The 26092-nt window shown below is 40.7% G+C and overlaps 1 protein-coding gene across 2 annotated transcripts in view; it reads right to left on the reverse strand.

The window, feature by feature from the left end:
* Positions 1-4085: 4085 nt before the first annotated feature.
* The window catches only part of LOC140725005 (uncharacterized), a 111912-nt gene continuing 89905 nt past the window's right edge, over positions 4086-26092 (reverse strand). For both annotated transcript variants that reach the window (XM_073039923.1, XM_073039925.1), the window contains exons 7-8: positions 17970-18104; positions 4086-9086 (exon numbers count right to left, since the gene is read on the reverse strand). In XM_073039923.1, coding sequence (XP_072896024.1) covers positions 9018-9086; positions 17970-18104 — 204 coding nt within the window. In that variant the 3' untranslated portion in view covers positions 4086-9017. The remainder of the gene's footprint in view (positions 9087-17969; positions 18105-26092) is intronic.

Here is a 26092-nt window from a genome sequence, read left to right on the forward strand (position 1 = left end):
AGACAAAGCCTAGGCTCCTCACATTTGTTGTGCAACATGGGCTTAGAACTCAGAAGTCAATTTCTCGATGATATGGCGAGAGCAAAAGGATTGTGTGAGGGACAGCTACTTCTGTCTGACCAGTGTGTCTGGTTTCTCTGCTAAAAATGAGAAATTTATTGAATACACCAATTTCCTTTCAGCCATGAGACGTGTGCCGCATGACGATAGGCTTCCGGTATCAAAGCCACCAGCGACACGATGCACGAGCCAGGAATGGAAAACAACACTGGTACTGATACAGATTTTGAACCCTTTATGTCGAGTGAGTCTCATCTGATAACTCAGTGTGAGTAAATGAGCTGGTCAGAGATGTTGGTTTGTCAAAGACAAAAGCAAAATTACTGAGTTCAAGACTGCAAGAATGGAATCCGCTGTCACCAAGCACGAACATTTCGTGAAGTATTTCAATATTTGAGACGGATGTTTCCCAGAATAACTGATGACAAGATTAAGGAATGCATTTGGTCCACAAATCAAAGATGGTCATCAATGACAGGCAATTCAAAGAACTTCTTGTGTGACTGGAGAAAATCTCATGGAAGGCATTCAAGGATGTTGTTGAAAATTTTCTTGGCAATTACAGAGCACCAAACTATGTGCATCTGGTTGACAATACGCTTCAAGCCTACAAAACCATGAAGTGTAACATGTCACTAAACACTCATTTTCTGCATTCCCATTTAGACTTCTTCCCTGCAAATCTTGGCACTATCAATGATGAGCGTGTTGAAAAGTTTCACCGGGACATTGCTGTCATGGAGAAATGGAATCAGGGCAACTGGAATCCATCAACACTGACTGATTATTGTTGGACACTTAAGTGAGAAGCCTTAGACACTGAGTACAAATGAAAATCATCAACAAAACATTTATAGGTTAGTTGAACTATTGCAAAGTGTGAACACCAATATGCAATTAAATGTCTAATATTCAATAAAAGGTTATTTCTTGTTTCTCCAAATTCCTACATGGAACAAGTGGTCTGAAATTATATTTGGTGTTCAGCTTGAAGCAGTCTATCCTCAACACAAAAATATTCTGAGGAAGCAACCTGTTTGAAAAAATTTGTTGTCCAGTGTTATTAGTAGATAGGACAATGAGTTAGTGTGGTTAGAAACTTCATAATCCAAAATAAATTATAAGTGAATGTTAAAAACAAAATAGAATGCCGTTAAGATTAAGGCTAATAATGTCATAATCTGATGCTGACAAAAATTATATCGAATATCCAATAGCCTTTTCTCTTGATCGACTTGAAAAATAGGGTTAACTCAGTGGGTTGCTGGGTGGTGGCGCTCATTAGGCCAGAAGAGCCTGTTCCACACTGTATCTCTAAATAAAATAAAAATACAATAAGCTTTACAACAATCAAAATTGATTTTGTTTGAATTATATCACCAAATGATCTTCAAAATGGGACAAAATGATTATACTTACTACAAACCAAAAATAACATCTATGAAGAATTCAAGATTTTTGTATTTGAACAAATGCTACTGACACTGGAAATCTGAATAAAAACAGGAAGGTACTCTTCAATTACCTTACTTACCTAACAAAGAAACTTAAAAATTAGCTGAACACAGGTCGTGCTTGATGCACTATCAATAACTCCAAAAGACTGGAAGTAGAGTAAATACTGAAAGGCTTTTATTAGCAGTAAAACGGAGCACGTCCATGCTGGATGACTGAGGGAGGAGCAGAGACACAATCACCTTTATCCAGGGGTCTGTGGGAGGAGCCACAGGAGCAGTCAGCAGAGGGGCGTGTCCAGACAGATATACATGATTTACCACAATGCTCGAACTTGATTAAGCTTGATGAGGGTAAAGCAGTGGACATTATCTACGTGGACTTTAGTAAAGCATTTGATCAATCCCTCATAAGGTCATAAGACCAAAAGATATAAGAGCAGAATCAGGCCTTTCAGCCCATTGAGTCTGCTCCATTATTCCATCATGGCTGATTTATTATCCCTCTCAACCCCATTCTCCTGCCTTCTTCCTGTAACTTTTGATGCCCTGATTAACCAAGAACTTATCATCCTCTGCCTTAAATATACTCAATGACTTGACCTCCATAGCTATCTTTGGCAATGAATTCCACAGATTCACCACCTTCTGGCAAAAGAAATTCTTCCTCATCTCTGTTCTAAAGTAATGTCCTTCTATTCTGAAGCCGTGGTCTCTGGTTCTAGACTCCCTCACAATAGAAAACATCCTCTCCACATCAGCTTTATTTAGACCTTTAAACATGTGCTAAGTTTCAACAGTATTCCCCCTTCATGTTTCTAAACACTAGCAAATACAGGCCCAGAGCCATCAAACTCTCCTCATCTGTTAACCTAGTGGGGAGTCTTGCACATCAAAACAACAATTTTACAACATACACATACTCATGGTAGGTTGATTCAGAAGATAAAGATGCATACAATCCGGGGTGATTTGCAAGTTTGGATTTAAAATTAGCTTGCCAATAGAATACACAGAGTAGGGGTGGAAAGGTTATTATTCCAGTTGGAGGTAAACACCATAACAAATTGAAAGGATTTTTTGTTGTATTAATTATTCATTTCCAAATCTGAAGATGCTGTTATAGTTCGTGTAAGAGGTATGTTTATTTTTGAAGATAATTCAAAAGGTTTTGCTGATCATTACAAAATGCTAGCACTTTGGTAAGTCGATTTTAGACAATTCCTTTCCTGAAACAAATGTAAATTGATAGCTGAATAAAACTTGCCCTGAAACCAAAATCTATCAATATTCAGCACACCAAAAGGGAAAGGGAGTAATCAGAGAAGATGAATATCATTTACTTCTCTAAATTTCTGCCAAATCAAGAAAACATCTGTTTCGCTGTAACAGCCCAAAGATTTCATTCATGTTTTCCAGGGAAAGGAATTTGCCACCTTACTTTCCTACCACATCCTTAAAATTGGTTTTGTAGGTTGGTCAGTCAAAGGTCAGTAAATATTAGTCATGATGCTTTGGTGAATGGCAGAATCTGGGAAGAATTGATGGGAATGAGACCAGTGCAAAATGAGTGCTTGATGGCTTTTTAAAAAAAAAATTGGATAGGTATATGGACAGGATAGGAATGGAGGGTTATGGGCTGAGTGCAGATCGGTGGGACTAGGTGAGAGTAAGCATTCAGCACGGACTAGAAGGGCTGAGATGGCCTGTTTCCGCGTTGTAATTGTTATATGGTTATATGGCTGGTATGGGCTTGGCAGGCTGAAGGTCTCATTCCGTACGATCTGTGATTCCTACCTGATTTCTCATGTGTGTGATCAGCTTTGACAGACATATTAGCAACAATATCTCCACCACAATCACCATCAGCACAGGTACACTACAAGGCTGTGTGCTTAACCCCCTGCTCTACTCACTTTATATAACGTTGAGGCTAATACAACTCCAATGCCTTATTTAAGTTTCCTGACGATACCACTGTTGTCGGCCAAATCAAAGTTGACAATGAATTGGCATATAGGAGAGAGATTGAAAATCTGCCTGAATGGGCCACAACAACAACCTCTTGCTCAATGTCAGCAAGACCAAAGAGCTGATTATTGACTGCAGGAGAAAGAAACGGAGTTCCATGATCTAGTCCTCATTAGAAGATCAGAGGTGGAGAGCGTCTGTAACTTCAAATTCCTTGGCATTATTACATCAGAGGATCTGGCCTGGGCCAGCATGTATAATTAATAATTAATTGTTTTTTTTTGTATTTGCACAGTTCGTCTTTTTTTGCACATTGGTTGTTTGTCAGTCTTTTTTGGTGTGTAGTTTTTAATTGATTCTGTTGTATTTCTTTGTTCTATTGTGAATGCCCAGAAGAAAATGAATCTCAGGGTAATATATAGTGACATATACATAGTTTGATAATAAAGTTACTGAGAACTTTGACATTGGGGACAGCAGCTTTGGTCAATAAGTCATATTTTACCACCATTGCCCACAAGTCAAGAATAAAACAAAATTAGATTTGTTAGAAGTTTACTGGGGCACCAAAATATGATGGACATTGAATAATAGAGAAAATTAGAGAGCATCGTTATTTTATTACATTTTAATAAAATAAGCTGTCACATTCCACAATTACATTAATAACTGTTCTGGCTATAACTCAAACAGTTTAAATACACAGGGAATTTCATTCCACAATCATTGTTCATAAGAAGTGATATGGTTTGCAAAGGCAGGGCATGGGCATTTATTACATCAGCTGCATAATGTGCCCCAACTTTATGCTGGAATTCACTGCAACTACTAATTCATTCACTCATTGAAGGAAGGCAATAGCTTTTCCCAACCAGGGCACATGATACTGAACCAAATTACATACTACTCAAAATTTGTTGTTTGTAAACTATGAATGAATAGTGACCCCTTTTCTTCAAAACAGACCTTATCTAGTGGCTATCTAGCAGGCATGTAAAAAAAATGGCCCTACAATCAAATTCCCAATTAAGAGGAAAAATGAAACTCCATTCAACATCTTCACATCTTTGTCCTATCCTGTCACACTTGAGGTTACAATAAAACTATGACCAGAATTTTCCTTGTATCTGTTCTTAATAGGACCTCAATTTATAAGATATGCCAGGTAAACTCCATTTGCATGCATTAACTATTTTTTCTGTGGAAGTATATACAAAGGTGAAAACAATTTGCTTTTGTGTCTGGAGGAGAAAGTGTCCTCTCTGACAACTCTGCAGACACTATTATCAAATCCTGCAGTTTCATGATATCTCTGTGATATCCAAATGTTGCCCTCAATCCCTATGATCCCAATCTGTTCATCTATCTGTCTGTAGTATCTGGCTTTCTAATCCTTCTGAAAATCCATCTGCCTTCACCAATGACCCTTCCAACCTCTCAGTCTGCTTTATCAGACAGACTGGCAGCCTGGAGGAATTGCTCTTGGAAGAAAAATCTTAGATCAAGTCCTGCATATCCCTGAGGGTTCCTTATAACTGCAGAGAGTAGTGAAGTTCTGCAACTCACTAACTGAAAGAGTGGCAGTGATCAAGAAGAGCTGTAAACTACAAAGTTATAAGCTAAGAATGAAATGTCTGTATCATTATGACTGAAATATAATTCCATATTTGATTTCCTCCACACTGATTAGGTTGAAGCCTTAAGCCAGTGCTATGATCAGTAATGCTACTGAACTGTGTTCAAGCACAGTGGACATCTGTTAAATTTCACTTTCATCTCTAATTTAATTAAATTTCAAAAGAAAAGGTGAATGTGAGCTGCCGTGTCCGATGCACCAGATTATGCATTTAGCAACACAGCACTGTTTTCACAACTATCATCAACCATTATCCCACCCTCTTCTTGCATATAGTGAGAAAAAATACCCAGCTGGAATGGTACCTCCTGGTGGAACTTGGGGAAGAAGAGAGATAGGAATCTTTGTGAAGGAGGCCCAGCAAGTGACTAAGGATGGGGAAAAACACAACACTGAACCCAGATATCTTACTGAAAAGGAGAAAATCTCACAGCAAAAGGCCATGCTCTCCCTCTTAAGTATACATTATTACCAACTTACTATTAATCAAAACATTTGAATTGAAACCGTTGAACAATCAAGCTTCTGAAAAATTGTATTTCCTTCAAATTCTTGATTGGAGATCAGTGAATCACTTGAAATTGAAATTACAATCACAAATGTGCTCTCTCTGTCTGAAGTTCAACTGCCAATCATGAATGACTTTATTAAAATATAACATTGTCTCTGAAGCCTTAAATACTCCAGGAAAGTGAATAGTAGATATTTTATAAACATAACTACCCCCTCCCACGTCTTCCTCCAATCTGCACTCTGACCTTTTTCCTCTTCTCATCTGCCTATCACTTTCCCCGGGTCCTCTCCTCCTTCCCTTTCTCCTATGGTCCACTCTCCTCTCTTATCAGATTCCTTCTTATCCAGTCCTTGACCTTTCCCACTCACCTGGCTTCACCTATCACCTCCGGCTGGCTTTTTTCTCGTGCCCCCACCTTTTATTCTGGTTGTCCCCCTTCCTTTACAGTTCTGAAGAAGGGTCGCAGCCCGAAATGTCAACTGTTCATTCATTTCCGTAGATGTTACCTGACCCACTGAGTTCCTCCAGCATTTTGTGTGTGTTGCTATGGATTTCCAGCATCCGCACACTTTCTCATATTTATAAATATAACATTGCCTCGCACACGCCTCAAATACTACTGGAAAGTGAGTAGTAAATATTGTGAAGGTTTTCTAAATTTAGGGTTCACATAAGTGCTGTGTAATTCAGGAGAGCATTCGCAACGCCTGCTTTGTAAGATAAATGAGCTGAGATGACATTTGACAACTAAGCATTTTCAGCAAGAAAAATATCTCTTGCTTTGTTTTTTTTCAAAGAACCAAACTGCGAACTTCAGCAAGCAGTACTTCAACAGCTGAGAGGTATGTTCAAATGAGATTTAATATTTTATTTTAAACGTATGTGCTGGTGTTCAATTGCACTTTTGATTTTACTAGTGGCTGTGAAACAAAAAAAAATCAAAGTAAAAAAGCTGAAATGATAGTTGGGAATTCTCAGTAGGTTAGGCAACGTCTGTGGAAACAGGGCTAAACTTTCAGGTCAAAGACTCTTCATTAGAATTGGGAAAAGGTGAAAGTGGGTTCATTTTAAATATCAGAGAGGGTGGAAGATGGATCAATGGAAAAGGAGAATATTTTTGTTATGGTGTGAAATGAATGAAGAATCAATGTTTCGAGCCAAGACCCATCTTCAGGACCAGTCTCGGCCCGAAACACTGACTGTTTATTCATTTCCACAGATGCCTGACCTCCTGAGTTCCTCCAGTATTTTGTGTGTGTCACTCTGGACTTTAAGCATTTGCAGATTTTCTCATGTTTGTAATTAAGGTCATCCAGTTAATGGGATATTTAGAGAAAAAGAGAGAACTTCAACAAAGGAGCATGTCATGTATGAAATGAAAAGAGGTAGAAAGAAAGAACAGAAACAAAGCATTGTAGAAGTTGTGAAATGCAGAGCCGAGGAACATGCTCAGCAGGTCAGTTCTGCAATTGGAGAATGAGTGACCGAGTGAATGTCACGGATTGACTGGCAAGTTCTGAAAGCAAATTATATGAAGTAGAATCTGGACCACAGTTTGCATATGGTTCTCCAGTATTGAAGAGACCACATTGTGAACATGGAATGTAGTACCTCAGATTGGACAAGGTGCAGGAGAATTACTGCTTCACCAGAAAAGACTGGGTCTCTGTATGGTGGAAAGGAAGAGATGAAGGGACAGGTGTGGAAGCTGTGTGGGAACATGAGTGAGGAGTGGCTGTTGGGACCAGAATAACAGAGCAGGAATAGCTAACTGTCTCATCAAAATGTTGCCAGGGGAGGGGATGGGGAGATATGTTTGGTGATGGAAACTTGACGCTAGCAGAAATTGTGAAGGATGATTTGTTGAATGTTGAGACTGTAGGCTGGAAATTGAAGACCAGGGGAGCGATTCTAACTCTGTCCAGAAGAGATGGTCGGGTCAGAGGTATGGGAGATGGATGAGATGTAGCTAGGATCTCTATCAGCTCTGGTAGGGGGAAAGCAGTGGTTTATCAAAAAGGAAAAGATCTCAAAGCAAATATAGCAGTGAGGAGAGAACAGGGAGAATGGAATGAAGCCCTACAATAGGAGGGGTGAGAAGAAGAATAGTCTAGTTAGCTGTGCGTATGTAGGCTGGTGTTTATCATTGGCCTGTCCCTGATATGATGATAGAGAAATCAGAAAGGGAAGGAAAGAATCATATGTATCATGTTAAGATGAAATCACGGTGAAAAATGGCAGTAAAGTAATGAAATGTTTGAGTTCTACCCGAATACAGGAAATCACACAAGTGCCTTTGATATTCCAGTTGTGTGTAAGAGAACACAAAAGAAATAAAACAAAAATCTGTTCCACATAAAGTCTAGCCAAGCTTGAGTCCATCGCAGTGTCCAAAACTACACCTTACATTTGGAAGAATCGAGCAGAATTGATAGAATAGCTGTTCAACAAGTATGAAACAAAATATTAACACAATGCCAGATGGAAAATGACAATCTAGGCCTATGGTATAAATATAATACTCATTTTTTCTAATAAGCCAAGCTATATGTGTTAAGTATTATATAACTTATATTTAATAATTAAGTAACCTGTTATTTCTGATATTTCCACTAAATAGGGCTGTTAGTTATGCAATGAATCACACTGAAACTTAGTTCTCCTAAATTTGAGAATATTGTAGTCTGAGAAAGATGAACAGTGAGACATGGCCTTATTTACAACAACTCCAGGAATCTGTGGCCTTGTTCATGGATTTAACAGTGCAGTGAAACTAAAGGAGAAGAATAAACAATAATTAAATGTGTTACTAATTCATGAACTACTTGACAAAGGCTGTTTAAAGTCATCATTTTACTAGAAATCTGTCCTTGTTCAGTTACTTCAATACACCAATGCTCCGGCATGTTGTTGTTCTGCTTTCAAATTCGTTCCACTGACTTCAGTGGAACCAGTTCTGGATGCAAAGTACAGTGTATTTGCCTGACTTCATAGTTCCCTACTAACCAAGGTTGAAATACCCAGCATGTGCCTCTCATCTCCAAAAGCATGTACGGAATTTAAATAACAAAATATAAAAACTGCAGTTTTGAAATTACAGCAACCAAGCAATTATTAGATATAACAACATCAACACGGAACATTTGGTTATGTCAGTTCTTCAGAATAAATCTATAGTGAACTCCAAGGGGGGCTGTTGCTGTGAAACAAGTATCTAATAAACAAGGCTTTACAGTATATCACAAATAATTTCGGCAATCTTAATTATTTTTCAACATTTAAAAGAAAACAGAAAGCTAGTAGCACGTAGTAGTGACATCCTGCACCTCCAATTCCAGTGCAGCTTCATGTAGTTGTGTAATATCGAAGATTCATTTCATACTTAAAATTCATCTTCCGAACTGTCGGCTAGTAGCATCACATGGTCTTGCATGCTGGTGAAATCTCTCGGCTGCAATTTCAAACAAAGACAGTAATAGTTCTTTGAGTTACTATATCTGTATGATATTTGCATCTTACAAGAATTTATAGTTAAAACAGCAGCATTTATGTCGACAGTATTGGGAGAGGCACAATGATACAGCTATTAGACCCGCTGCCTCTCAGTTCCAGTAACCCAGGTTCAATACTGACCTCTGCTGCTGTCTGTGTGGAGATTGCATGCTCTCCATGTGACTGCATGTGTTCCAGTTTCTTCTCACATGCTAAACACACCTCATAATACCGATAATCCGGAGCAGGAGATCGCAGAGCGAGTTGGAGATGGTCTCTCGTGGATTTTACGGGCCAGGTTTTAAAAGCAACCAGTACTTTTGGGACTTGTCTGTGGAGTGGGAGATCGCAGAATGGGTTTGCAGGGTACCTAATGGTATCCCTGATGAGTCAATCAGCAGAAAGTGCACCCAAATTCAATTTCAATTCCTTACTGACAAGATCAAGGAACAAGATCAGGAGCTGGAGGTACTCAGGGCCGTGCAGAAGGGTGAAAACCTCAGAGGTGAGATTTTTACCAAGGTGGTCACACCCAGAGTGCAGGCTTCAGAGAGTAGGTGGGTGACCACCAGGAGAAGTAAGGGTTGTAGGCACTCAGTGTAGAGTTACCCTGTGACCATATCCCTCATCAACAAATATACCCCTTCGAATACCACTGGGGGGGGGATGACCTATCGGGTACAGCAGCTGCCAGGCCAGGGACACTTTGGCTGGTTGTAAGGCTCAGTAGAGAAGGTTAAAATCAGGTAGAGGATTAGGAGTCTTAATAGTTGGGGGGGGGGGGGGCGCGAACAAGAGATTCGGTGACCGAGAAAGAGAAGCCAGGATGTTGTGTTGCCTCCTGGGTGTTAAGATCAAGGATGTCTCAGAGTGATTGTAAAATATTCCCAATTAGGGAGGGTGAGCAAACAGAGGTCATGGTGCACATTGGCACCAATGATATGGGTAGAAAGATGGAAGAGATCCCGCTCAGTGAGTATGGGGAGTTAGGGAAGAGGGTGAAGAGCAGGATCTTCAAGGTGGTAATCACTGGTTTACACCAAGAGTCACGTGTTAGTCAGGGCAGGAATAGGATGACAATACAGATGAACGAGTGGCTGAGGAACAGATGCGTGAAGCAGGGTTTCAAGTTCTTGGATAATTTAAACTTTTTCTGGGGCAGGGGTAACTTGTACAAGAGGGACGAGTTGCGGTAATCTGGAGGGAAAACAATATCCTGGCTGAGAGGATCACTAATGCTACTCGGGAGGGTTTAAATTAGTTTAGCAGCGGGATGGGAACCAGAATACAAGGTCAGAAAGTGGAGGGGTGAAGAGAAAGGTAGTTATCAGAGCTATTAAAAAAACATACAGGAGCAAAGCAGTAGTGCTCAGAGTATTATGGGTAAAGGTGATGAACTTAGAACATGGAACTATGATGTTGTGGCCATTATGGAGACTTGGTTGAAAGAGGGATAAAAATGGATGCTTACTGTCCCAGCATTTCAATGTTTTAGAAAATATAGAGGAGGAGGTAAAAGTGGTGGGGATGTTGTACCACTAATCAGAGACAATATCCCAGCTGCACTCAGAAAGGATGGAATGGAAGGCTCATCCACATGGGTAGAATTTAAAAATAGGAAGAGTGCAATCACTCCAATGGGATTGTACTACAGTCCGTCCCCCGTCCCCCCCCCCAATAGCCACCGGGACATTGTAGAATGAATATGCAGGCAGATTAAGAAAAGATGTGTAAACAAAAGGTTGCTGATGTGTGGGACTTCAACTTCCCCAATATAAACTGGTACCTTCTTAGTGCAAGAGGTCTAGGTAGGGCATCCAGGAAGGTTTTTTAAATCAATATGTAGATAGTCCAACAAGAGGACGAGCTGTACTGGAGTTGGTGTTGTGTAAGGAGCTTGGTCAGGTGACCGACATTTCAGTGGATGAACAGTTAGGGGACAGTGACCACAGCTCCTTCAGTTTTAAGATAGCTATAGATAAGGATAAATATGGACCTTGCAGGAGAGTATTAAATTGGAGCAGTGCAAATGATGAGAGCATTAGGCAGGAACTAGGGAAAGATCACTGGGAACAGCTGTTTTTGGGCAAGTCCACATCCAAGATGTGGAAGGTGTTTAAAGACATAGAGTACAAAATGGGTACGTCCTAGTAAGAAGGAAGGACAATGATAGCAAGGTAAGAGAATCTTGGATGTCAAAGGAGATAATGAGATTAGTCAAGAAGAAAAAGAAGTATGCAAATCTTAGGAAGCTAGGATCAAATAGAACCCCAGAGGATTATGAGGAAGCCAGAAAAGAACTCAAAAAGGGAATTAGGAAAGCAAGGAGGGGGCTGAGCAAAGTCTTTGGCAAGTAGGATGAAAGACATCCCCAAGGCATTCCATCTATACATCAAGAGCAAGAGAATAACCAGGGAGAGGGTAGGACCACTCATAAATAAATGGGTGAACATTTGCTTGGATGTGGAGGACATGGGTGAGGTCCTCAATAAGAAACTTACATCATTATTTAACAAGGAGAGGGACGTGGAGGATAGGGAGATCAGTGTTGAGCATATTGATATGCTAGGGCATGTTGAGGTAAGGGAGGAAATTGTGTTGGATCACTCAAGTTTTTTGACGAGGTGCAAGGGTGATTGATGAAGGCACAGCTGTGGATGTTGTCTACATGGATCTTAGTAAAGCATTTGACAAGGTCCCTCATGAGAGGCTCAACCAGAAGATTAAGATGCATGGGATCCATAGTGAACTGGCTGTTTGGATTCAGAACTGGCTTGCCCATGGAAGACAGAGAGTGGTGGTCAAAGGGACTTATTTTAGATGGAGGTCTGTGATTAGTGGTCTTTCACAGGGACTGTGACTTCTGCTGATTATGATGTATATAAATTACCTGAATGAAAATGTAGATGGATGGTTTAGTAAGTGTATGGATGATACTAAGATAGCATAGAAGACTGGCAAAGAATACAATGGGATATAGGTAATTGCAGATATGGGCGGAGAAATGTCAGGTGGAGTTTAACCCGGCCAAATGTGAAGTATGGCCAAATGCAAAGAGACAGTACATAGTTAAGGACAGTTAAGATCATAGTTAAGATCCTTAACAGTGTTGATGAGGACTGTGATCTTAGGGTCCAAGTTCATAGCTCCCTAAAAGTCACTACAGAGGTCAATAGGGTAGTTGGCTTTATTAGTCAAAGTATTGAGTCAGGAAGTTAGGTTGCAGCTTTATAAAACTCTAGTTAGGCCACATCTGGAGTATTGCATACAGTTCTGGTCAAAGGATCCCAAAGCTTTGGAGAGGGTGCAGTTAAAATGGCGCCAAGTGGCTGCCTCTTCGAGTTCATCAGTGAAAAACAGTTTAATTCATCTCTTTAATATCTCAGTTTTTTCCCTTATCAAGGTGATTGGGGTTCCATCTAAGTCCTGATCTGTAAGTGGCATTCAAACTGCGTTTTTTTAATGGTGGATGAGTTCCCATTCCTGGAGCACGCTGGGTGACCATTTTTCGACATTCTCCAGGCGCAGCTTGGCAGATGGCGCATCTGGTGTGCAGTCCTGTGGACGACTGATTCCTGGCCGGTGTTGCCAACTGAGGTGTTGTGGGAGAACGAACATCAGGATTTTGCTGCGGTGGAGGCATGGAAAAGTGACACGGCAGACTGTAATATCATAACAGTGACTGTCAGTCTCCCCTTTCACTGTGAAAATGGGTGATACATCTCTGTGTGCCTTGTTAGTGAGAGGGAGAGAGAGAGCACAAGCGAGCCTGTGACATGTCAAACTGTCAGGGAGACAATAGTTTTTTTGCAATGTTTGTCAGCTAATTACCATAAAGCAAGGTCGGACAAAAAACAATGCCGTGAATGATCAGTTAATCTGGTTTGTTATTTCAATCATTTTTGGCAAAATATTAAAACTCTTCATAACTTCTTTGATTATCATCATGACCCCACACAGTTAGGGGCCAGATTAAATATGCATCCCTCAATAAAAATAATTAGGAAGACACATGATTACCCTTCCAAAAGCTCACCGTCATCATCATGCACTGTGTCATGATTGGCCGATCATGGTCTTGACCATGATTGTTCTTGGAAATTTTTTCTACAGTAGTTTGCCTTCTTCTGGGCAGTGCCTTTACAAGACAGGTAACCCGGGCCATTACCAATACTCTTCAGAGATTATTTGCATGGAGTCAGTGGTCGCATACTTGTGATCCATATCCATATCTATGGATTGTGCAGTAATTTAAGATCAACACCTTTTGGAAGTGTGGCGGGGTGGTCTCTACCAAAGGTGGTGCAAGACACTCCTTCCCTCCACTAGCCTGCAAATCACCCTTGGGAAAGGGGTAGCACCTGTTTATCTTGATCAGGGTCAAACAAAGCCATGGGAGCAAGTGATGGATGGTCATATGAGCAGCTGGTGCATATCACAAGTCCTCGGTATGCGACCACTGACTCTAGGCAAACAATCTCTGAAGAACATTGAATTGTTACATTTCTCCAATTATGCTGACTTAATTACAGTTTTAAAAAATAAGCTTTCATTACATAATAAAACACTTAATTGTCCTTAAGTTTAACTCGGCAAACCTAAGTTTTAACTACAACAATAGTGGCGTGCTATAACATAATCATCAAGCCTCTGTACCTTGGGACAGACACAATCACTTCCCCTCTCTCTATTGTTTAACTTTGGCAATGGTTCCCGGTTACCACATCAGCACAAGCAACATCCTGTTTGACTAGTTAATAACCCTTTCTAATCCTACCCCCACGACAGCAAGACAAAGCAAAAGAACATCTTCCCAGTGAGATGAAGTACTACTGAAGGATAATAATTACTGGAATGAATGAAAGACAATCAAGAAGAGAACACAAAGGTACAATGTGATGAACTCTATCTTCTTGCAGCAGTAATGCTCTGAGTAGCTTTTTTTTATCCATTTGAAATGAACAAGTTCCTTAGTTTAACACTTCAGCTGAAAGGTGGCTCCTCTGACTCTGCAGCACTGCTTTGGTAAAACACCAAATTATCAGCCTAGATTGGAGCCAGATCTTTCTGACAACTGCCAGGGTTTCCACCTGCTCTTAGATGTGGTAACCGGGAACCAAAGTTCAACAATAGAGAGATGGGAAACGACCGTGTCTGTCCCAAAGTACAGAGGCTTGATGATTATGTTATAGCACGCCACCATTGATGTGGTTAAAACTGTGTGTAACCCTGTAGCATCTGGCAACCCTGTGATATCTGTCTTAGAGGCTGACATCAGAACATCTTTCAAGAGGGTGAACCCTTGCAAGGCCTTTAGCGGTTGAATACAACTGAATGGCTTGTTAGGCCACTTCACAGGGCGCTTAAGAGTCAACTGCGTTGCTGTGAGTCTGGAGTCACATATAGGCCAGACCAGGTAAGGACGACAGGATTCCTCCCCTAAAGGACGTGAGTGACCCAGATGGGTTTTTACAACAATCGACATGGTGGGATTTGAACTCATGTCCCCAGCATATAGCTGGGTCTCTGCATTACTGATCCAGTGCTAATTACCACTACACCAAATCTCCCCCAAGGCATTAGTAGGGGACTGAAAATCTGTGCAAACCAGCTTCCGGGAGTGTTCAAGGACATCTTCAATCTCTCCCTGCTGCAGTTGGAGGTTCCCACCTGCTTGAAAAGGGCAATACTCATACCAAGAAGAGCAGGGTGAGCTGCCTCAACAACAATTGCCCAGTTGCACTCACATCTACTGTGATGAAGTGCTTTGAGGGGTTAATTATGGCCAGGATCAACTACAATCTGCCTATCAGCACAATGCAATCTCACTGGCTCTTCACTCGGCCTTGGATCACCTGGACAATAGCAATACCTATGTCTGGCTGCTGTTTACTGATTACAACACAGTGTTCAACACCATTGTACCCTCAGTACTAATCAACAAGCTCCAAAACTTGGGCCTCTATACCTCTCTCTGCAACTGGATCCTTGACTTCCTCATTGGGCATATCAGAAATAACATCTCCTCACCGTCGCAACTCAAGAATGTGTGCTTAGCCTACTTCTCTGCTCTCTCCACGCCCATGACAGTGTGGATAGGCACTTCTCAAACGCTATCTATAGATTTGCCTATGACACAACTATTCTGGACAGAATTTCAGATGGTGATGAGGAAGTGTACAGAAATGAAATAGGTCAACTAAATGAGTGGTGTCCCAAGAACAACCTTGTGAGTCCAAAGAATTTGTTTGTAGACTTCAGGAAGGGGAAGTCGAGGGAACACACACCAGTCCTCAGGGATCAGCAGTGGAAAGAGTGTGCAGTTTCAAGTTCCTGGGTGTCAACATGTCTGAAGATCTATCATGTGCGCAAAATAATGATGAAATTACTAAGAAGGAATAGCAGTGGCTATATTTCGTTAGGAGTTTGAGGAGATTTGGTTTGTCACCAAAGACTTGCAAATTTCTACTGATGTACCGTGGAGAGTATTCTAACCTGCTGCATCACCATTTGGTATGGGGGTAAGAGGCACTGCAAAGGATCAGAAAAATCTGCAGTAAGTTGAAAACTCAGCCAGCTCCATCATAGGCACAAGCCTCCCCAACATAAAGGGCATCTTCAAAATGCAATGCCTCAAAAAGGCAGCATCTATCATTAAGGATCCCCATCACACAGGACTGCCCTCTTCTCATTGCTGCCATCAAGGAGCAGATACAGGGGCCTGAAGACACACAAGCAAAATTTTAGAAACAGCTTCTTCCCCTTTGCCATCAGATTTCTGAATGGACAATGAACACATGAAGGCTACCTCAATATTTTTTTTCTTTTTTGCTCTCTCATTGCACTACTTATTTAATTTAATTATATATAAAATACATACATACACAAACACACACACATATATAATTAAGCTAAATTTTATATATATGTGTGTATGTGTTTATTTATTTACTTATTTATTGTAATTTAATTTTTTTAAATTATATGCAGTATTGTTGCCACAAAATAACAAATTACATGACATATGCCTGTGATATTAAACCTGATTCGGATTCTGAATAAATGACACAACCCTCAAGAATGTTGAAATTCATGCCAATTGTTTCCTAAAATTGTCAACACAAATAGATAGGGTGGTAGGCTTTGGAGTGAGTAAAAAAAAGGTTCACCAGTTTGTTGCCCAGATTAGGGAGTATTAACTACAAGGAGAGGCTAGACAAACCTGGGGTGTTCTCTCTGGAGCACCAGATGCTGAGGGGTGACCTGCGAGAAGTATATGAAATGATGACAGTTACAACTAGGTGCCTGGAATACACTGCCAGGGGAAATCATGGAAACAGATATGATAGCAACATCAAAGAGGCATTTAGACAGACACATGAACATGAAGAGAATGGGGGTGTGGGGAGGAGGGGGGAATATAGTCATGTGCAGGTAGATGGCATTAGTTTCTCTTGGTATCAAGGTTGGCACAGATGGACCAAAGGGCCTGTTCTAGTGCTGTGCTGTCCTATGTTTTATGTTCTATGTTTAATGTAGCAATGAAGAAGTCAGCTTTTCTGAAGTTAATGGCATTCATTGAGATCTGCCTTTTATATCTTGAAACAGGTTAGACCCTATTGATTTAAATGGGTTTTAGAGAACTACAGACTAAGAGACAGGAAGGCAAGTATTTGTTTTTAGACAATGTTTTTGAGCTTTTAATATTATTCTTAATTAACTTTAAATTTAGGAACTTTTAAAAATGCTTCACAGCTTTTACAGTCAGCAAGGATGGAGTTAGGAATTACTTTAGGTCAAAGATTATGGGACAGAGTGTCTCAGTGCACCACTAGCTAAGATGGTGCCCCTAGAGTCCTGCAAAACTGCCTTTCCCATCTGTCTCAACAATCTAGAACAGAGCTGACTGACAAGTCAGTTGTTGGTGTTTACAAGTTCAGCAGAGAACTGGAAAAGGAGATGGCAAAGTGATAGAGAAATTGTTACAGGTAGTGTATGATACTTACAGCAGATGAGCTTCAGAGGTTTTATTCCACTTGTGTAATTTGTGGGTGGGAGGGTAGAGATACATCACTACCAAAGGAGCTGTAAGATGCTTCTGCCCTCCAGTAGCCTGCAGGTCACCCCTGGACAAGGTGTAGCACCTGCTTAGACCCCCCCCCCCATCCCCCGATCAAGGTCCCATGAAGTATTGGGAGCAAGTGGTTGATGGTGACGTCTGACACTAGGCAGACAATCACTGTAGAACATTGAACATGACTGGGGTCACCCTTCTTGTAACGACACCACCCAGAAGGAGACAATGGCAAACCACTTCTATAGAAAAATTTGTCAAGAACAATCATGGTCACCTTGATCACTTACATCATACGACACAGCACATCATGATGATGTGTAAATTGCTGTATCAATATGTACTGAGATGAGAATAAGAGGATATCAGCCACCGAGGCAGTGCCTTAGAAATAAGCACAAACTACAGATAGTGTTGGAAGAATCTTAAAACAGAACACAAAAGATGACCCATGAGGGAGAATAAATTGCTCTCAGTATTGAATTGGAGAAAAATTAAAAATTTTATGTGGCTCAAAACAAAAGAGATAAAATGGGAATTTTGCTAAGATCCACGCCAGACCCATTTGTAGTTGGTCTGATTTTCTGCAGAACAACTCAATATTTCTACCATTTGTGATAGAATTTTCGAAATGGAAATGAATGATCCAAATAATAATCAGTGCTCAAATCCAAGTAAGATTGTTGGGGGGGGGGTGGAATCTGAATTATTGCACCATGTAGGTGAATATGCATTATGGATTTACTCCCACCACACCCTAGGATTTACCTTTGTTTCACGCCTTTTAAAAACATTTTTCCTCTTTCGATTCATCACCTTAAGACTATAGAGAGCCCCAAGGATGAAGAGAGCTCCAGCCACACCAACAGCTACAGGCACCAACATCCCTGACATATATCCTGCCTGCAAAACATGTATGATAAAAATTAGTGACAACTTCATCTTAGAAAGAGATACTTCTTCTGATTTACATTCAAATTTTATGAGAAGTATAATATGTCAATTCTCAAAAGCAGATTGGCACATATTTTGTGGGAGAAATAATGATGAACATGTGAAATAAGAGAGAAAGCAGGCAAATGGTCTCCAAGGACACAACACCATTTAATAAGATCAAAGCTGATCTCATCTTTGATCTTTTCTCAGTTGCATTGTCAAATCTGCAAAATGCTTGATTCACTGTTGTCCAAAAGTCTCTGTCACAGGTGTGATTACATTATCACAACTCTCAAAAGTAGACCTCCTTCTTGGCTTTAAAGACCTCCTTCTTGGCTTCTCCTCCTCCTTGGCTTTAAAGAGTTGAAGCCTATTCCTGAGACCATGCCGCATTTGTAGGCTTGCAGTTCAGGGAAACAACTTTACAAACATCTATCCTATCTAGCTCCCTTAGAGTTTTATGTTTCATTCTTCTTCTATGCTCCGGACCGTAAAGGCACATTCTGCTCATATTCAATCCATCTTCATATTTAATAGTAACATACAGTATAACTTAAATAATTTTTTACTATTCCTCATATCAAGGGATAATATCAAATTTTCCCACATTATTTTCCAAATGCTATCTTTCTGTCTTCTCCTCTTACCCTGTGCCGACCCTCTCTCCTAGACTTTGAACATCATCCTCCAACTAACATGACCCTTAATCACAGCCACCGATGGATCACTTTTCCAAAGGATACTTTGTTCCTAAAAAGAATGTATATGTTTTGTGAATTATGAGGTTTGTTGCTCAGTCGTTAATTCGTATCTGACTCCTCGTGACCTCATGGACCATAGGGTCCATAGGATTTTCATGGCAAAGTACAGAAGTAGACTGCCAGGCCTTTCTTCCACACAGATACTGCTGCCCAGGTTGGGTCCTGGCTGGGTTTGAACTCAGAATCACCTGCCTTGAAGTCCAGTACTGATGCCACTACACCACCATTATGAGGTAGCTGGTCCAATATATACCATTACCTAGAGCGGCAGATTTAAAAAATGAATGGGGCTGTTGAGACTTTCTGCAGAGTTTCAGGTTGTTTGGGTTATTAGGCACTTGGCAAGGGCCAATCAAAAGAGATTAGGTTTAAGATAAGTGGCCATAGTGCAAGTGGGAGAGAGTTAGAGTGGGGAATTGAGGCTTTGGCTCAAGAGGTTTTGGCAAGAAGAGACAGAGGCTAGAGTGAGGTTTTTGTCAAGTTTATCCTTTTTCATTATTAGTGCCTAACTAGAATATTGAGAATGAATCCGAGGTCAGTGATGTGCTCCTCATGCAAGATGTGGAAGATCTAGGAGACCTCCTGTCTCTCTGATTACTATATCTGTAAGAAGTACATCTGGTGCAGCTCCTTACAGACCATCTTAGCAAACGGGAGCTGGATCTGGATGACCTGTGGTTCATTCGGGATTGAGCGATGTGGATTCAGAATTGGTTTGCCCACAGAAGGCAGAGGGTAATAGTATATGGAGCATATTCTGCTGGGAGTTCCGAAACTAGTTTTGTTCCACAGGGATCTGTTCTGGTATCCCTGCTCTTTGTGATCTTTATAAATGACAGATGAAGAAGCGGAAGGGTGGCTTAGTAAGTTTTCAGATGACACAGAGATTGGTGGTGTTGTGGATAGTGCAGACGGTTGTTGTAGGTTACAACAGGATGCAGAGATGAGCTGAGAAGTGGCAGGTGAAATTCAATCCGGAATAGTGTGAAGTGACATGCACACTTTGGAAAGTCAATCTTGAAAGTAGAATACAAGGTTAATGCCAGGATTCATAGCAGTGTGGAGAAACAGAGGGATCTTGGGGTGCACGTCCTTAGACCCTCAAAGTTACCACACAGGTTGGTAGGATGGTTGAGAAGGCATATGGTGTGTTGGCCTTCATTAGTCAAGGGAATGAGTTCCAGAGCCACAAGGTAATGTTGCAGCTCTATAGAACTCTGCTTAGACCACTCTTGGAACATTGCATTCAGTTCTGGTTCCTCCTTTATAGGAAGGATGTGGAAGCTTTAGAGAGGATGCAGAGGAGACTTACCAGGATTTTGCCTTGATTAAAGAGCACTATGAGAACAGGTTGATCAAGCTAGGGCTTTTCTCTTTGGAGAAAAGGAAGATAAAAGGTAACTTGATCAATGTGTATCAGAGGATAAAAGGCATAGATAAGAGTAGATAGCCAGAGAATTTTTCCCAGGGCAGAAAAGGCTAATATGAGAGGACATCATTGTAAAGTACTTGAAGGAAAGTATAGGAGGAATGTCAAAGATAGGTCTTTCACACCGAGAGTGATAAGTGCAAGCAGCATTCTATGCACCACATCGACGAGATGTTGAATTGCATAGTGGAAGAGAGAATTCAAAAGAAGTGAGCAGGGCAGTTCAGATATTCTGCATGCCATAATTCCTGAGGAAACATTGGATTGTGTATACTTAGCTGCTTGGCAAGGGCCAACAAAAATTTGAGTCCTGGAGAAGGCTCTTGGCCCAAAACATTGACTGTTTATTCATTTCCATAGATGTTGCTTGACCTGCTGAGTTCCTCCAGCACTTTGTGTGCATTGCATCTGCAGGATTTCTCATGTCTACGATCTCCCAACAAGAACTGTTTGATTTAAATGGAGCAGTCATTGTGTGAGTGGGCCGGTGTAACAGCGGGGAGTTCGGATTTTGCCTTATAGAAGCTTCGGTGAGGAGAGGTGAAGGGTGTAGGTAGATTTTTTTCATTTAATTTTTCTTTCTTCATTCTTATTGCAGTTAGAGCAGTGGGGATGCCAGGCGGAATAGTAAAATGCTCTTCTTGCAGGATGTGGAAAGGCAGGGAGACCACCAGTGTCCCTGGCAACTACACCTGCAAGAGGTACAAGAGGGAGCATCTTTCAGACTCTGTGAAGGATCTGGAGCTGGAATTCCAGATCATTTGGGAGGCTGAGGGGTTCATCAACAAGACATAAAGGGAAGTAATTACACACAAAGTTCAGGACAAGGGCTCAGGAGGGGGAAAGGGTATAGGTAGCCAGTACAGAGTACCCCTCTGGCCATTCCCCTCAACAACAGGTATACCACTTCCTAACAAAGGAAAGCCACAACGGTCGTGTCTCTGGCACTGAGTCTGGCTCTGTGGCTCAGAAGGGGAGAGGGGAGAAGAGCAGTGCAGTAGTGATGGGAGATTCCATAGTTAGAGGACCAGACAGGAGATTCTGTGGACATGAAAGAGACACCCAGGTGCTATGTTGCCTCCCAGGTGCCAGGGTCAGAATGGGTATACAGCATTCTTAAGGGGGACAGTGAGCAACCGTAAGTCGTAGTACATATTGGTACCAATGACATAGGTAAGAAAAGAGAGGAGGCTCCAAAGAGAGAATATAGGGAGTTAGGTAGAAAGCTGAAAAGAAGGGCCTCAGAGTAGTAAACTCCAGATTGCTGCCCATGCAATGCACCAGAGAGGGTAAGAATAGGATGATCTAGCAGATGAATGCATGGCTGAGGAATTAGTGCAGGGGATAGGGTTTTAGATTTATGGATCATTAGGATCCATTCAAAAAGAGTGGGTTACACCTTAACCCAAGAAGGAGAGATAGCATTGCCGGCAGGTCTGCTAGGGCTGTTGGAGAGGGTTTAAACTAATTTGGCAGGGGGATGGGAACCGGAGTGATAGGCCTGACGATGGGGCAGTTAGTGCACAGTAGATACAGTGTGTAGTGAGACTGTCAGGAAGGACAGGCTGATGATAGGACAAAAATTCAGTCAGTGGAACGAGTTAACATGTAACACGAGAGCACAATCTAAAAGGACAATGAATACAGGACTGAAGGTGTTATATTTGAATGCACATAGTATACAGATTAAGGTAGATAATCCTATAGCACAATTAGACATTGCCAGATATGACATAGTGGGCGTTCACTGAGTTGTGGCGGGAAGATCATAGTTGGGAGCTTAACATCCAACTTTGTATCAAAAGGACAAGCAGGTAGGAAGAGGGGTGGGTGACTCTGTTGGTTAAAAAAAAGGAATCAAATCCTTAAACAGAGGTGACATAGAATCAGAAGATGTAGAATCCTTGTAGATAGAATACTGCGAGATACTAAATACTAAAGATACTGCGAGAGTAAAAAGACTCTCATAGGAGGTGTATACTGGTATTCGAATTGTAGCTGGAATGTGGGATTCCAATTACGATGGTATATACAGTAGAAAAGGCACGTAAAAAGGTCAATGTTACAATAGTGATGATGGATTTCAATATGCGGGTAGATATGGAAAATCAGATTGGAGCTAGATCCCAAGAAATGGAATTTGTCGAATATCTATAAGATGGTTTTTTAGAGCAGCTTGTGATTGAGCCTACTAAAGGAAAGGCATGGGTGTTGTGTAATGAATCAGATTTGATTAGAGAGCTTAAGATAAAGGAACCCCTCGGAGACAGTGATCATAATGTGATGTAATTTACCCTGCAGTTTGAAAGGAAGAAACTAAAGAAAGATGTATCAGTATTATTGTGGAGAAAAATAAATTACAGAGGCATGAGAGAGGAGCTGGCCAAAGTTGATTACAAGAGGACACTAGCAGGGATGAATGCAGAACAGCAATGGCTGAGTTTCAAAGGGCAAGTCAGAAGGCACAGGGTAAATACATTGCAAGGAAGGAGTATTCTAAAGGGAGAATGACGTAACCGTGCTGACAAAGGAAATCAAAGACTGCATATAATATAGCAAAAATTTGTTGGAAGTTAGAGAATTGGAAATTTTTTAAAAAGCAACAGAAGACAACTGAAAAAGCTATACAGAGAGAAAATATGAAATATGAAGGAAAGCTAGCCAATAATATAAAAGTGGATAACAAAAGTTTCTTCTGCCATACAAAGAGTAAAGCGAGGAGAGAATGGATTTTGGACCACTGGAAAATGATGGTGGACAGGTAGAAATGAGGGGACAAAAATTGGAGGAGGAACTCAATAAGTATATTGCATCAGCCTTCACTGTGGAAGGCACCATCAGTATACCAGAAATTCGAGAGGGTGTTAGGGGGTAGAAATAAGTGCAGTTTTGTAATACTAAGGAGAAGGCACTTGGAAGCTGAAAGATCTGAAGGTTCATAAGTCATCTGGACTGGATGCACTACACCTGAGGGTACTGAAAGAGGTAGCTGAAGAGTTTGTGAAGGGATTAGTAATGATCTTTCAAGAATCACTAAATTCTGGAATGGTTCTGGAGAACTGGAAAATTGCAGTTTAAGAAGGGAGAGAGGCAGAAGAAAGGAAATTATAGGCCAGTTAGCCTGACTTCAGTGATTGGGAAGATGTCAGAGTTCATTATTAAGGATGAGGTATTGGGGTAATTGGAGGCACATAATAAAATATGCCGAAGTCAGCAAGGTTTCCCTAGGGGAAATCTTGCCTGACAAATCTGTTGGAATTCTTTGAGGAAATAACAGACAAAGGTAGATAAAGAAGAGTCTGTGGATGTTGTGTACTTGGACTTTCAGAAGGCCTTTGACATGAGGCTGCTTAAGAAGATAAGAGCACATGGTATTACAGGAAAGATACCATCGTGGGTAGAAGATTGACTGGGTGGCAGGAGAATAAAGGGGGCCTTTACTTGTTGGCCACCGGTGACTAGTGGTGTTCCATGGGCATTAGTGTCCACTTCTTTTCACATTATCATCAATGATTTGGATGATGGAACTGATGGCCTTGTGGCCAAGTTTGCGGATGATGTGAAGAAAAGTGGAGTGGCAGGTAGTGTTGAGGAAGCAGGGAGCCTGCAGAAAGTCTTGAACAGTTTGAGAGAATGGGCGAAGAAGTGGCAGAAGAATATAGTGTAGGGAATTATACGGTCGTGTACTTTGGCAGAACAAAAAGGCGTAGACCAGTGATTCCCAAAGTAGACGATATCACGCCCCAAGGACAGTGTGAGTTTCTAAGGGTGCGATAAAGATAAAGGGGGCAGGGGAGGGGGCGTTCAGTAGGAAGAGGGGCATAGCTGAGAGATTACTGGCTTATTGTAGGAAATTAATTACTTATTATAAGCATTTGATCCTCAGTACATCATAATGGATTACAATGATCATGTGGTCACATCATCTCTTGCAAACCCACTGTTCTCTTAGATTTTGCTCAAAGCATGTTATAGTTGTTGAAAAGCAATGTGACAATTTTGTATTTAGCATATCATGAGTAATCTGGATTGAAGAGGTTGTGCTATTTCCAGGCATCTTAAGTGACAACACTCTGATAAAGCAAGCAAGAACTTGGCTTATTTTCAATCACTTTGTGAAAACTTTCAGAAATGAAAAGCACTTCACGTGAAATGTCTGAGACTGTGGAAGACATATTATGCAACATACATTTGACAGCAGAATTTGTTCTGCAGGTGTATGAGTCAGCTTTGCCAGACAATGAATTTTTGCTCATGGTTATGTTTGATTCATGAAAGATGAAAGCATGGGGCAAGAGTTTTCATTTGCATGGACTAGAAACAGATACGAAGGGGTAGTCCATATTTTGGGTTGTTGAGCAATTTTGCAAAGAGGAGGACAGTCCGCTCACTAACATTCGTGCTGGTGTAACAGATGAGGCACCATGGACAGCACTGTGGGGTTATTATTTTCTTGCAAAAAGCTGTATCTTATCATCCACCGTATAATTCACAGACAATATCTTGTCACAAAAAAAACTAAGTGGTCAGCTGTGCACATCATTAAATACTGTTATCACAGCGGTAAATAAAATCAAGTCCCATACTCTGAGTTCCTGATTATTTCGAGAGCTTTGTACTGAGAATGACTTGCTTTGGAACACCTGCTGTTGCCCACAGAGATCAGATGGTTCTCAAAAGGAAACTGCCTGAGACACTTTTATGCAATTTTTGAAATTGTAATAAAATTCTTTGAACACTCAAATGCTTTATTCAGTAATCAACTCAAGAATATTAAGCACAATGTTGCTTATTTATCAGAATTATTCGCAAAGTTTAATGAAATCAATATTCAATTGCAAGGAAATAATGTGAACCTTATTAAAGTCAAATTTGTCATCTCCACTTTCTTTCCAAGTTAACCCTATTTGACTTTTGTGATCTTCTCCAGTTTCCGAGCCTCTCTGAGTTGGAAAAGAAAGAAAGAATACCAGATGATAATCTTCAAGTATACTGTGTCCATCTGGGTGATCTAAATAAGGACATGTCAAAGAGATTTCAGGATCTCCTCTCGATCCAGATTCCGGAATGGGTAACAAATCCGTTACTGAACACTTGTAATGGGGAATTAACAGGAAGACAGGAGGAAGAGCTAATCTTACAAAACAGCTTTGAGCTGAAACCAAAGTTCAGTAAGTCATTATCAAGACTTATTGTTGCAAAAAGAAATCTCTGAATGCTGTTCTGCACTGTGGAAAAAGATCAAGATGTTCTTTATTGCCTTTCCAACATCATATTTACTGGCATGTGGTTTCAGTGTAGTTGCCCAACCTCTTTCAAAGCAAAAAAAAAAATTGCGAATTACTGAAGGTAGAGATCTGAAACACCTTCTGACATTCATCCTGATGTTGAGAAGCAGCACTCACTGCACTAAAACCATCCATTCCATTGGATTGTGAAAAAGCAATGAAGTAGTATATGGTTAGACCACTAATGTACAGTCTAAAATTGTTCTACCCTAATTAAATAAAGAAATAATTTTATTTATAGCTTTAAATAGATTTGAATAAATTTTGCAATCATTTGTCATTGCTTTGAATTTGCAGTTTCTATTCTCTTTCACTGTGCATCTATATCAGAATTCTTTATGGTTTTTAGCTAATATCCTGAAAGGGTGAGGGAGATGCTGGGGTGTGGTCTCAGAGCCAAGGGGGGTGGTAACCCAGTAAAGCTTGGGTTATGTTGACAATTAGGTCACTTATGTTGACAATTTTCTAAATGGGGAG

The sequence above is a fragment of the Hemitrygon akajei genome, chromosome 3, assembly GCF_048418815.1.
Source record: "Hemitrygon akajei chromosome 3, sHemAka1.3, whole genome shotgun sequence".
NCBI classification, from domain to species: Eukaryota; Metazoa; Chordata; class Chondrichthyes; order Myliobatiformes; family Dasyatidae; genus Hemitrygon; species Hemitrygon akajei.